The sequence below is a fragment of the Bos javanicus genome, chromosome 29 (genome assembly GCF_032452875.1).
Source record: "Bos javanicus breed banteng chromosome 29, ARS-OSU_banteng_1.0, whole genome shotgun sequence".
In the NCBI taxonomy this organism is placed as follows: Eukaryota; Metazoa; Chordata; class Mammalia; order Artiodactyla; family Bovidae; genus Bos; species Bos javanicus.
The window spans coordinates 41,364,487-41,377,887 of NC_083896.1; the positions used below are offsets into that span (position 1 = coordinate 41,364,487).

General features: G+C 59.1%; 1 protein-coding gene across 3 annotated transcripts in view; it reads right to left on the bottom strand.

Moving 5' to 3' along the window:
• The window catches only part of AHNAK (AHNAK nucleoprotein), a 92,366-nt gene extending 81,818 nt beyond the window's left edge, over nucleotides 1-10,548 (bottom strand). The window contains exons 1-3 of one of the 3 annotated variants that reach the window (XM_061406645.1): nucleotides 10,374-10,548; nucleotides 461-556; nucleotides 31-187 (exon numbers count right to left, since the gene is read on the bottom strand). In XM_061406645.1, coding sequence (XP_061262629.1) covers nucleotides 31-187 — 157 coding nt within the window. In that variant the 5' untranslated portion in view covers nucleotides 461-556; nucleotides 10,374-10,548. Of the gene's footprint in view, nucleotides 1-30; nucleotides 188-460; nucleotides 561-10,373 lie in introns of all 3 variants that reach the window. The other 2 variants (XM_061406644.1, XM_061406643.1) reach the window with 2 other exon arrangements.
• Nucleotides 10,549-13,401: the final 2,853 nt, after the last annotated feature.

The following is a 13,401-nucleotide window of genomic DNA, read 5'->3' on the forward strand; positions in this document are numbered from 1 at the left end:
AGCCCCAACCCGCACCCCGAGAAGACTCACCCTCCTTGACCACCCCAGTGCGGGCCGCAGGGGAGTTCTGCATCACCTCCTGCACAAAGACGCCATCATCCCTCTGGGTGATGGTCAGCCCATGGGAGCCGCTGCCCTGCCAGTTGGGCAGCAGCAGCTCCCGGGTTGTCTCCTCCTCTTTCTCCATCTGTTTGGGATAACGAAACAGAGCTCAGGACAGTGGGGGTGGAAGGCCATGGAGTGGGGCACTGTCTCCAAGGTGCCGGCTTCTGCTGTGGGCAAGCTCCCAAGGCACAAGGGGCAAATCGGAAATGGGCCAGTGGATGCAACCACAACGGAGGTAATCAGCCCCTCACCCCGATCCAAGCCCCTCCCCGCCCCGTGCTCCGTGCTACAGCCCCATCCAGGTCTCTACCCTCCCCACTCCCCACCCGCTCACCTTCCCCTCCCTCCTACTGACCTTCGCAGGACTTGGGTCAGGAGCGGATGCCTTGCCAGGAGCCCGCCCCTCCTTCCTCTTCTCTCCTCAGGATATCTCTTGGGAATCTCGGTCACACTGTCTAGGGGAAAGGTCACGATCAGGTTCTCACTCAACAGGTGGCTCGCTCGCAGCCCCACCCCAGCCGCTCTGCAAGAGAGATGGCTGGATGTCCTGTCCACTGGGGCCAAACCAAAACCCCAACCCCGCTACTGTCATCAACTCCGTTCACACATGACTCTCCAAGGCTGGGATCACGGGAAGGAGCTTTGGAAGAGGCCAGACTCAGATTCCAATCTTGGCACAGCATCTTGCCAGCTGTGTGACCCAGGCCAAATCACTTAACTTCTCTGAACCTCCATTTCCTCATCTGTGCAAATGGAGACAATAAAGGATCCCCATGAGGGCTGAAGGAAGGAGAAAGAGCATGAGTGGAAAGCTCTGGCCCACAGGAGCCTCCCCAAATCCACATTCTCACTGGGTCCCTTGGAACAGCTTCAGGAGGGAGATGTTACTGCCCTACAGCGCAGATGGAGAAACTGAGATTCAGAGAGGCCAGCCGGCCGGGGTCCACCATAAGAGAGCAACATGCTTGGGCTCTGAGCCTGTAACTCTTCCCTTGACACACCACATCCGGTGTGCAGCTATAACCCGTGTGAGATCCCCCTCCTCAGAGCCTCCAGCCCTGGGGGTCATGGGCAACCTGCAAGCCGGGCCGGTGCTGGCCAAAGGTCAGCGACACTGGGTCACCCTGTCTAACCCGGCCTTGGGTCCAGGGGGACACTCGCCAGCTGGAGCTCCAGGGGCCCTGCTACAGGCAGAGGCTGAGCAATGGAGGCCCCGGGCCCCTCAGCACTGGCCCAAGCCTGAGAGGCTGCAGTCCAGGGGCGCCATCTCAGGCACGTGGCAAGCCAGGGCCCATCGGGCTGCCCCAGCTGGGCCCGGAGCCAGGTCCCCATAGGTGAGGAGCAAAGACACCCTCCAGCTACAGCTGTTGGCTGCGGGGGCACCCGGGGAGACAGCAGGCGGGCCTCCAGCCTCCAGCCATCCACACAAAATGGCAGCGGCAGCCACCCAGAAGCACGTCTGTGAAACCGCGAGGGGGCGCTATTAAGTCGTGGAGAGTTTCGCCCAAAGCCGAAAACCCGCTGACATCCAGAAATCAGCCAACCAATCAATTAATACATGCATACCAATCGCCCCTGTATCATTGTACAGGCCGTTGCAGAGAAAACCAGCAAGGGACGGAGGCACTCAGCCCAGCTCTGAATTACACGCTCCGCGAGGTTGTTACCTAACGTCACTGATGTATCCTCCAAACGCACTCCACGGGCCACATATGGAGAGTTAAAAGACCTAGTTCCTGGAACTTCCCTGATGGCCCAGTGGTTAAGACTCCGAGCTCCCAATGCAAGGGGCCAAGTTCCAGACCCAATCAAGGAACTAACCCACATGCCACACGGCAAAGCCAAAAAAAAAAAAAAAAAGATTTAGTTCCTGTCCCAGATATAAATTATGAGCAAGGTGCTCAGGGCGTGACTAATCTGGCCTCAGAATGTTCCAGAAGGTTTGGGAGCCTTCTGGAGGGGGGATGAAATCTAAACGGGATCTTGAAGGTACTGAGTTTGCCTTTGAGGATAAGATTTATGGAAATTCATGAGCACGTAGGACTTCCAATGTCAGGCAGATCATAATACCGATGAAGACAGCCACAGACACTGTTCCCCAACCACCAGTACTCTCTCGTGTGGTATTTATGTCAGCGCAGGTGCCGGCCAAGAGGCCAGCGGGCAGCCTGCTGGTACAGGTGTCAGCTGGGGCAATCACCTCCTCCCTTCCTACCGAAGTCCGGCTGACCCTTCCCACAGAGAAACAGCAAAAGCCGGGACTTCAACAGTCCTTCCCCCAGCCTCCAGCACTGAGTAGCCAGCCCGGCAGACAAGGGGGGAGCCAGACCTGGAGGGGAAGAAAAAGGCTTCCACCCAAGGGCTCTGCAGCTCCCCCAAGCCACTGAGTGCGCTGGCACCCTCTCTTCCTCCTTGAGCAGGGCCCCTTTTTTCAGCCTCGCATCCTGGTGCTGAGCCAGCAGCCGGCAAGGGGGGCGGAGAGCCAGTAAGTTCACCCTCGCCCACATTTCAGCCCCACCCTCCCTCCTTCCCCAGTGAGTCACTGCGGCTGCAACAGCTCCAGACACGCCAAGGGTCACACCTAAAACCCGCTTCATGGGCCAGGGCCCTGGGTGCCGGAGGGGCTGGGGCTCCAGGAAGAAGCAATGGGCTTCCCTGCCAGCTGCTTGGCCCAGAGCCCCCTGCCCGGAGCCCCCGGAAGCCCAAGTGGGAAGCTCAGAAGCGGGGATCAGCCACATGCCTCCACCCCAGGGGCTAATGAGGAGGACATCATGAGTGGAGAAGGGACCACAGCTTGTGAGAATGGGAGGTGCTGGATTAGAGGCTGCAGGTTGATCCTGGCGGGGCACCCGCTGGCTTCCCAGTCAGGTGGGGCTGCCAACCACCCTGCCTGCCCTGGCTCAGGCCTCACCTCCTGGCACAGCCAGGCAAGACTCCCCTCCCCTCCCCTTCCATCTGACCTGGCGGTACACAGGGGTGCTGACAGGGGATTCGAGGCCACAGTGGCAAGGGCCTATTTTCTGCACTTGGATCCCAGCCGGTGGTCTCCCCCACCCCTGGGGCCTGTAGCAAACCCAGGGGGTCATTCCTTCTTCTCCCACATGTCAGGTGAAGCCAACTTTCCCGGGGGGCTAGGGGCTCCACCCTGCTGCTGCCCAAAGCAGAGTCTTTGGAGCCTTGGGGAATTCTACACATTCCTCAAGGGTCAGAAGCTCTCAAAGCCCTTGGAGCTGGAAGAACCCTTAGGCCACATGTGGCTCCTCTATCAGTGGGATTCTCCAGGCAAGAATAATGGAGTGGGTTGCCATTCCCTTCTCCAGGGGCTCCTCCCCACCCAAGGATTGAACCTGGGTCCTCCTGCATTGCAGGCAGGTTCTTTATCATCTGAGCCACCAGGGAAGCCCTAACTTAAATTCAGTTAAACATTTAGCCCATAAGTTGTAGGAACTACATTTCACGAGCTCAACAGCCACGCATGGCTACCATATTACAAGCCCAAATACAGAACACTGCCACCACTGCAGAAAGTTCTGTGGGACGGCACTGCCTGCTATTGACAGATGGGGAGAGTGGGGTCTGGAGCCCTGAGAATGGGGGAATGCTGGGGCCCTAGAACGCCCAGGTCTGCCAGCTGCCCCTGGCACCTGACACCAGCTCACAGCAATCTTCATGGTGGGAAGGGCTAGAGTGGAGACCCTCTAAGGCAGAGGGCTGCCTGGAGGGCAAAAAAGGAGTGACGTGGCAGGGACACTCCCGCTTCAAGGCAGAGGACGCACATCTGAGGCTGCAGGGACAGAGTGCAAGAAATTCAGGCCAGAAGCAGCTAGAGAAGAACGAAGCTGCCCTGATGATTCAAAACCACAAAGAGGATGTGCATGCAGCAGGGTTCTGCCCATGCCATCTCTGCAGATCTCTGCCCTGGGTGGGCAACACCCAGGCAGACCCAGGAGAAGACCAGGAAGCAGACCCTTTGCCCGGGGAAGATGGTCCCCGCCAGCTGTGACCCCCTAGAAGGGCATGTTCTCCCACTGGTCCCAGGAAATCCCTTCTGCCCGAGAGCCAGTGTGAACACAGCCAGGGAGGGGGCGCAGCCTAACTGCTGCAGCAGCCAAAGACAACGTCGCAGCCAGGGTCAGTGTCAAGACGACAGGAACTGATACACACACACACACCCTGAGAGTCAGGTCCGTACGCCTCAGTGCCTCCACGCACCACACCTGAAGTCAAGATACACAGCAGAGGGACCTGAGTTTGTGCATATGCCCTCCAAAGGCAGGACATCAAAGGTGACATGCCAAGACGGAAAGAAGCATGCCAGCCCGAAATGGGGAGGACACAGACAGCAACACTTCTACCTAGCACACGGGCAAACTGACCCACCAGACACACAGGCCCCAGAGAAGCAGTACCCCAAGGTGAGAACAAGATGACTCACAACCAGAGCTGAGACTTCCACCAGTCAGAAAGCCACGAACACACACACAGCCAAGGGCCAGGGGCTGGGATATTCAGAGAAAAGAGAGACACACCCAGAGAGGCCATCTACTCTCGCGAACTCACCAGGCTGTAAAGAGGAAGAGAAAGAGCCACATTAAAAGAAACAACCCCTCCCAGGTGAAGAGAAAGAATTTTGCCAAGCTCCCATAGTGCCCCAGGACTGTGCTGGTTCCATGCCTGGGGTCCCCTTTCTTTCCCAAACAATCCCATGTGATTAAGAATTAATATCCTTATTTTAGAGTGCAGAAACAGGCCCCGAGGTTAAATGACTTGCCCGAGTATGAGACAGAAGTGAAATGCGAGCCCAGGGATCTCGGACTCCAAGGCCAACAGTCTTAACCAGGGAAAGGGATGAAGACACGAATAAACACAGACACAGGATGAGAAACCACAGAGAAAGATGCACAAGCGAGAGAGATCTACGTGGAGGGAGGCCCAGTGAGCGCCGGAGAGACATACCCACAGGGGGCCGGACAAGCCTCCAGACTCGTCCAAAGAGAGACCCACAGAGTGGGACCAGGATGCTTCAGGGGATGTTAAAACACAAGAAAGAGAGGGCTTGAGGTTTGGGTAGGGGCAGGAGACCCCCAGGAAGCAGTGATGCCCATCAAGTGTCACAAGCATAGGAGGAAAGGTGAGTGGCCACCAGCCTCTGTGCCCACACACCAGCCTCGTCCCGACCCAGCTCGGAGACCCCAAACCCAGAATGGGCAGAGCCCCAGGTCTCCCAAAGCCCAGGATCTGAGGGCCCTTGTGGTTCTAGGCTCATCAGCACTATGTCCCTAGGACTCAGAAGTCCTGAGCTATCCAGAATGCAGCTCACCTGGAGACTCTCTGGACCCCAGCAGGTGAGACCAAGAGACAGGCTCACCTGGAGACAGGCCCCAGCAGGTTAAGGCAAACACTCCCAATCACTGGGAAATGGGAACAGCCCTGACAGGCAGAGCCCAGGTCAGAGGACAAGGAGGAAGAGAGGGGTGGCCTCTCTCCTGGGTGCTAAAACCTCCAAATGGATCTCCATGTACGCAGCTGCCAGACCTCGGTCTGAAAAAAAAACCTGTCCCACTCTAAATGGAGTAGATTGCACAGTTATCTCCCGAGTCTACGCTGGCACCAAGAACTCTGAGGTCAGCTGATTCTGGGCAGCACACCCCTAGGGGCACTTTCAACTTGCATAGGGTGTGTGTGTTGGGGAGGTCGAATTATCATTGAGAATCTGACCAACATGTTGCAAGACACGGGCAATATGGGCACTGGTGAGACGATCAAAGACTCGCAAGGCCAACAGACGACCCACCCAATGCATGCAGAGACACTCCTGAATCCCCAACCCCTCCCAGCCCAGAGCAGGCTCACAGTCCCTGCCTCCACCAGCTCACAGCAGACTCGAGTCTGGGCAGCCCCAAGCCCTGTCCATCACGGAGGGAGCCTGCTTCTTGTTAACCTGGTGTCCAGAGTCTGTGTGCACCTGCGAGCTCCTCCCTGGCTGCCTGGGCCGCTGGCCCCGCCCACACCTCCCACCAGGAAGAAGTTTCTCCAGCCTCATCACCCAGCCCTATCCTCCCCTCCAGTCCCTCTCCCTGGCCCCTCATCACCATGCTGGAGTTTCCCTGCACCTCAGCTTCCAGGGCAGCTCCCTACCCCCACCCCTGGGGGCCAGCTGCTTCCAGGGCTAGGCCCAGAGGTCTTTCTCCACCTCTGTCCCCTGGCCCCTCTCACTCCCCTAGCCCCAGTGGTCCAAGTTCAAGCTTCCAGCCAGAAGAGAGATTCTATCTTCCTTCCCTGACCCAGAGGGACTTCCTTGTGGAACTGGGGGGTTCTTGGAGTGGGGGGGCTCTGGGGCAGCTTTACATTCCCCATGCGAGCAGTCCCCACACCTAGCCACCTCTCCAGAGAAGAGTGGGCCTTGACCCAGGACAGCTAGGATGAAGACACCAGCTCAAGGATGTGGGGTGGGTGGGTGGGAAGCACCCTGCTGAGTTGAGGAGGGGTGAGCTCACTCCCTCGCCCAGTCTCGCCCTGGGGGATAGATTACAGTTTGGGAGCTACCGTGGTCCAGCTCTCCGCCCAGCGGCCGGGCCCCGCTAGTGCAGGGGCTCGCGGCCAGGCTGCTCGGCCCAGCTGCCAAAGAGCCACCCCCAGCCTGGCCAGGCGCTTCCCCTTCCCCTAGAACCTCCGCTCCGGCCCCCGGGGGACAGGGCAGGATGCCCCTCCCTGAAGCCTCCATCAGCCACGGCCTCACGCCCAGGCCTGTGCTCACCCTCCCTCAGGCCTCTGGACACAAACTCCAGGGCCTAGAACTGTCCAAGACAGAGAAACTCACTGGAGTCCTTCCCCCCACAGCCCCCATGAAACCTCCACCACCACCGGGGCGTAGTCCCACGACTACCCCCTGCCCGCTGCGCCCCAGACGCAAGCAGAGGTGACGCATTCAGGACCGGCCCGCCAGCCAGAGACGCCCTCTCACAGGTAACATTCTCAGCTCTGACATGAGCAGTCAGTCTCAAGGCCACCATGAAACAGTGACCCCAGAGCTGGGACCTCCCCTACAACAGCCCATCTGGCCGTCTGGAAGCTGAAGGGAGGAAGAGGGGGTCCATCAACACACACATTCCTGCTGAGCCCACTGTGGCCCACCCAGGAGACCCCCGCTCCCCCCACTATGCCTCTTAGGCTCACCCAAGCCTGGAGGAAACCAGTCAGCTCAGGAAGGCCGGGAGCCCAGCGGGATGGTCAGAGCCCAGGGAAATGCCAGCTCCCTGGGAGCCTGGATGAAGCCCGTCAGGGGGCAATGGGACAGCAGAAAGCCCTAGCAAACACCAGTTGAAACGTCCCATTCCCACCCCTCTCCAGGGGCGACCCCCCTGCCTCATGTGCACATGCCCCTGGTCAGCCCAGCTCCAGGGAGAGAGAGAAGCTGGGGTTTCCTGGGTGTGGTGGGGAGGTGAGAGTCAGCAGGGGAGAGTTACCAGCAGGAGTCGGACTAGCTCTCCCAGTCTGCTTCTGCCTGTCCCCAGGCGGTTCCCAAGTGCTGAGGAAGGTGATGACCACGCCCCAGAGATCCACACACTCCTCCACCTCCACAGCTTTGCCCCAACCTCTCAAACCAGCTCCTCAGGCTTGGGGTGGCGTGCTCGGCCAGGGCCAGCCAGCCCATTCCAACTGAGCCTAGGAATCCAGGTCGGTGGTGCCCGAGAAACCCCCAGCAGAGGCCTTCCTGGGATGAAGGTGACCCTGGGACCCCCCTGCCCATTCCCTGCCCTTGACCGATGATGGCCATCTCCCTTCACAGGTCTCCCAGGAGTCATTCTTTTGGGTCCCACTTTGAGCCCTGGACCTGCAGTCACATTCCCCTCAACTGGCTGACTCTGCTCAGTGGGTGGGAGGGGAGCCAACCAGAGTCTGGCTGGTTCAAGTCCTCAGCTCTTCACAAACTTGCCCCGACAAGGACCCCCGAATCACTGCTGCGGGGCCCCCCAGCATCAGCAGTAAGCCCCACCTATGTGGCTTCTTATGTGTCCTGGCTTCCTGAACAATGTCGCTGCGTATAACCTTCAAGGACAAGGCTTTGGGGAGGGCCACAGACACCCTCCGATCCCCGTTGCCAATACTCCAGACCCTTCGTCCTCTGCTAGCCCACCTCTCATGCCCCCACCCCCCCTTCCCGTCCTCTCCCCCCCACCTCACCCCTCAGCTTCGGGCTCCCTTCTCTCCCCACTCGGCATACACACCCGAATCAAGGGCTAGCCCAACCCATCATCCTTGGGGGCCAACGAGAAGGAAGCTTCCCCAATGAGCTTCAGAAAGGAAGTGAGTGCCACACCCTGCCCCAGGGATTTCCCTCCTGGGGGCAGAAGAGACAGAGCACCAAAGGAGAATCTTACTCCCCGAATTTAGACCCAGCCCTGGTGAGGGGGCCCTAAAATGCCTTCCAATGCATCTTCAACCTCTCTCCTTTCCCCTGACTCCGTTGCCTTCTTCTATCACCCCAGCCCTCCAATGCATCACTGTGTTGCCCAAAATCAACCCAGTCTCTCTCACGTTCTAGGCTGTGCACCACAGGGCACACAATCCCTGCAGTCAGAGGCTGGATCCTAGTCGAGGAAACTGTTTCAGAACCCGGAGGTAACTCTCTGGGTCCCTTTTCCTGCAAAGGTCCAGGACCTGCGCTAAGGACCTCGCTGGCACGGGAGGATCCCACGGTGCCTTTTCAGAGATCCACTCCGCAGAACAGGGCACCCAGCAGCAGGCTCCCTGGGAGCACCTCACCACCTCCTGGGTGGCAGCCACGCCCTGCGACAGGCACACACGAGGCTCACAATTCTCTGGGGCCACAACGTGCAGAGGCGCCAGTGCCCTCCCCACGTAGTGCAGGGGTCCAGCTGGATGCCCCTTCTGCCCATTAGGCTCCCCTCCCACCCACGGAGCAGAGTCAGCCTTGCTCAGACCCACGTGTCCCTCGTGGCCAGCGACGCCAAAGGGCTGCGCCCCCGCATCCCGGGGCCCTGGCAGTGCAGGGGGCACCGAGCCCGCCAGCGGAGGGCCAGCCCTCGCGCACTGCACACCGTCTCCCGGCATGGGAAAGCCTTATATAACACAGTTCTCCGAACACACCCTAAGCCCGGAGACTTTCCAACTCTCCAGCAGGACCTCGCCCCTCCGCCGTCGCCCCAAGAGCGCGCCGCGGGAGCGGAGGGGTCCGGGGAGGGGAGCTGAGCCCTCCTCCCCCTACGCCCGCCGGACTCCGGCCCCCGCCTCCCACACAAGCCCCGTCGCCCCCCTCCCCTTTACCCCTCGCCACTCCTCCCCGAGTTCTGGTTTGAATTAGTCACCGGCTCCAACCACCACATTCCTCAGGCTGCTGGCGCCGAGCCAGGCGCTGGGGCGGAGGCCATCCCGCCCGGACGGGTTTGGGAGTGGAGTTGGGGAGAGAGCGCCGCCTCTGAAGGGGAAGGGGCGGTCCCGAGGGCCGCGCCGCTGCACAGCCCCACTCCCCGCCCACCCCCAGTGCAAGAATCTCCCCAATTATGTCCCCCACCCCCACTCCCACCCGTCCCGCCGCGGGGCGCGCTGCAAACTTCCCGGCTCCGCCGCCCTAGAGGAAGAAGGGATTTTTTCTGGAGCTGGGAACACAGAGGGGCAAGACTAGGGCGGGGCAGCCGAAGGGAGGCTGAGGGGCCGCCGGGAGCCAGAAAGGGAGAGGCTGGTGGTGCAGAACTGGGTGGGGCCCGGAGGACTCGGGACGCGAAGTCAGGGGCGGAGGTGTGGGGCGCGGGGAGGGACGGCGGACGGGGTGCGCGGCGCGGGGGCGCAGGGGCGCCGGGAGGGGCCGAGGGGCCGCGCCGCGATCTCGGAAACTTCTCCAGTAAACACGGAATAGGCGCGGAGCAGCTCGCCGAGCCACCGCCCCATGGAGAAGGAGGGGGTGGGACGGGTTACTGGGCAAAGAACCGGAGCCCGGCCGTGCAGCAGGGACAACGATCAGCCCTCGAGAGACAGACGGACTGGAGCAAACCGCTCCTCGGAGGATTTTCCAGCTTTGCCCGACTTGCGCCCCTTCCAACGCCCCAACTCCAGAGGCAGAGCTCCTTTTCCAGGACACCACGGTTGGCCTCCCCGTGGCGGCCCGGGACTGCCCACCTTGCTCCAAGTTGAGCCTTCACAGTGACACCCATCCAAAGAGCCTCGCCCAAGTCCTGCCACCCACCTCCCCTCCCGCGTTCCCGGCGTCGCGTTCCCCGATCGCGCCAAGGTGCGCCGGAGGCCCCTACCTGCGCGCTCAGCCCCAGGGCACAGCCATAGCCGGCGCGGAGCCCGAGGTCGCGGTGCTGCGGCTGTTGCAGGCGGCGAGCCCCGGTCGGGGCGGGTCCGGCAGGGCGGGCGGTGCAGTCCCCGCGGCGGAGCTGCTCCGAGTGGCCGGGCCCCTGCGCGCGGAGGCGGCTCTTGTAACTCCGGCTCCAGCGGGCGGGTCTGCCCCGAGCTGTGGGGAGAGGGCGGGGCCGGGCGGGGCCGGAGCTGGGCTGGGACGGGCGAGTCGGGCCGACCCTGCTGGGACCCGAGAGCGGGCTGCTGGGAGGGCACGGGGGCCGCGGGGACCCGGGGGCGCGGCACATCCGAGGTGCTGCCTTCCCCAGCCCCCATCCACTGCCCACCCCGGCCCCACCGGGCCTGGATTTGCCCCCTGACTTAGGCGGGTGGCTTCTTCTGCAAGAAACTCTTGGAAGCTGGACCTGCAAATCAGCCCATTTTGCAGGAAGGACCCAAGGGGTCCGGCGCCTGGAGGGGCTTGAGTGATTCAGCCGCGACCTCCAGCCTGAAGCGGACCTTTGAGTTTTCTCTCAACGCTGCCCACTACCCTTCTAATCCTAGGCCCCGGGTTCTTCACTTGGTTCTTCACGCAGCCGCGCCCACTTCTCTCCCTCCCTCTTTCTGGGCGCCCCTCAGCCCCTCCCCGCCCCCTGAACCGGCCTGGAGACGTTGGCCCCACCTGCTGGAGTCAGGGTCACCAGCGCCCCACGCGCCACCGTGCCTCTCTGGCCGCTGCAGCGACACGGGAGTCAGGCCCGCACCCCTTGCAGGATCAGAGTCCGCGCTGCCTACCTCCCTGTCCCCCACTTTTCTCTATTTCTGCTCGGACCCCCTCCTCCACCGCCCCACTCCCCTGGACGCTGAGTTTCCAATTTTACAGCCATTTCCCACAGCCACTTCTAACTACACGGAGATTTTATTAAACGTTTAATGACGGGGTGCGGGGGGGCCTTCTGGCTTCACCCCCATGAATCCTCTTATCCTCTCTTTTGGATGGCCACCCACTGCCCACGTGGAGCCAGTTTGTCTTTCCTCTGGAATGCTGGGGAAGTGAGACCCCAGGCTGGAGACCTGAGAAGACCTGGCCCGCTGTACCATCCTGAGTGGGCTGGGGCTGAGACCAGCGGCCCTGTCCTCTGAAATGGCAAACATGTTTACAGGCTAAAAATACCCAACAGCCAACTCTGCTGCCAGCCCTGGGGGCTGTGTCCCAGGTCCAGTTACCGGCATAGGGTACAGGCGTGGGGGAGGGAAGACCCAGCCAAAGGAGCCACAGACAGGCAGGCAGGCAGATAATGGACACAGAAAGGTGGAGACACGTGTGTAGGCATTCAGACCGGCACAGACATGCAGAGACACATAGTCAAAGCACAGACTTGGGCACTGGCAATCTCTCATATTTTCTCTCTCTCTCTCTCTCTCTCTGTCTCTCTCTCTTTCTCTGTCTCTCTCTGTCTCTCTCTCTCGCACACACAGTGACTCAAACCTAGAGCAGAGGCAGTTCCACCACCTGTATCACAAGCACAGAATCAGAAACCCAGACTTTTAGAATCACTTCCACCTCCATTGTGGTCTGCTTCTCTTTCCCAGCACCTACCTTATTTAAAGAAAAAAAAAATTCAACTTTGGGATGCTTTAAAAAAATAAAACCAACAGCTAATTATTTCCGATATCAATTTTTTAAATTTTATTTCATATTAAATAACATGTATTCAGTTTTTTAAATGTAGACCAAGAATACAGATAAAGTGGCCCGTGACCCTACAAATCTGATTAATCCTTGTTGCTGTTTCGGAGATAAAATCAATACCTCTATAGGGTGAAGGATGTCAGTACAGAAAAGCAGAACAGTAAAAAGTAGATGATTCCCTCCACCCCCAAGTTAGTCCCTCTCCCCCAAAATAACCACAGTTAACAGTTTATCAGAGGAGTATTAACTTTACGAAATGAATCATTTGGTTCCTTGAAAGTGTGAGGGTTTCCAATGCATGTTAAAATGGGAGCTGATCGACAGGTTTTTCAGAAAGATAGCTACGATATGACATATGCCACAAAGATAGGGGTCTGCACAAAGGGCCATGGGAATTTAGAGGGAGGGGCTGAAACAGGAAAGGAAGAGTGTGGGAGGGTGTGAATATTGCGCCTTCAACTCAGCTGGGACTCCCTCAACCCCCCAGGAGTGAAAGAGCAGAGGCTGGTGTCCTGGGCTCTGAGCCAACTTATCAGCTCCATTGTTTGTTCTGGCCACCCTCTTGGTCAACAGAGAAGAAGGCAGGAGAGGCCGGTCTGGGGAGCAGCTGCCGAGCAGGGATTACTGTCCAGGTACTTGGTTCAGGGGCACGAGTGTCAGGATACCTGGTGGGAGGTGGTCCTGGGGAGTGGCTCCTCCCTGCTTCTAGGCTAGGAGGATACAGAAGGGGTAAACTAGACTCTGCCCCTAAAAAGCCATGACCCTATTTGCCACACCAAAGCTGGCAGGGAAAGGGAATATTTTCAACAGTCTTCAATGGTGCAACTGGAGACGCAACACTTTGAGAGATTTCTGCCACCCCTTCTCCTTCTGCCTACTGCTGTAGCCCCCGCCTTTCACCCCTCCTCCCCAGGAGCTACCTTCATGGTGATCTTGTCTGACACTGCTGTAGGCACCTCATGTGTCAGCCCATTTAATCCTCACACGCAGGAAGGAAATGGTCTGGGAGAGGGGCAGTGATTTACCTAAAATCACATAACCTTCAGAAGCCGGACTCAAAGCTCCCATCCACATCTAAGCTCCAGGAGGGCAGGCATTGTTTGTTTCCTGCTGCGTACTCTGTGTCTACAGCAGTGGCTGGCACCTAGCAATCACGCCAGAACACTTTGCTAAAAAAGTGAATGAATGAATGAATGAATAAACTGCAGATATAACTGGCCCCAAAGCCCTTGTTCATCTTGTTTTTTTAAATAATTTTTTTGGCCATGCATGTAGGATCTTAGTTCCTTGACCAGGGATCG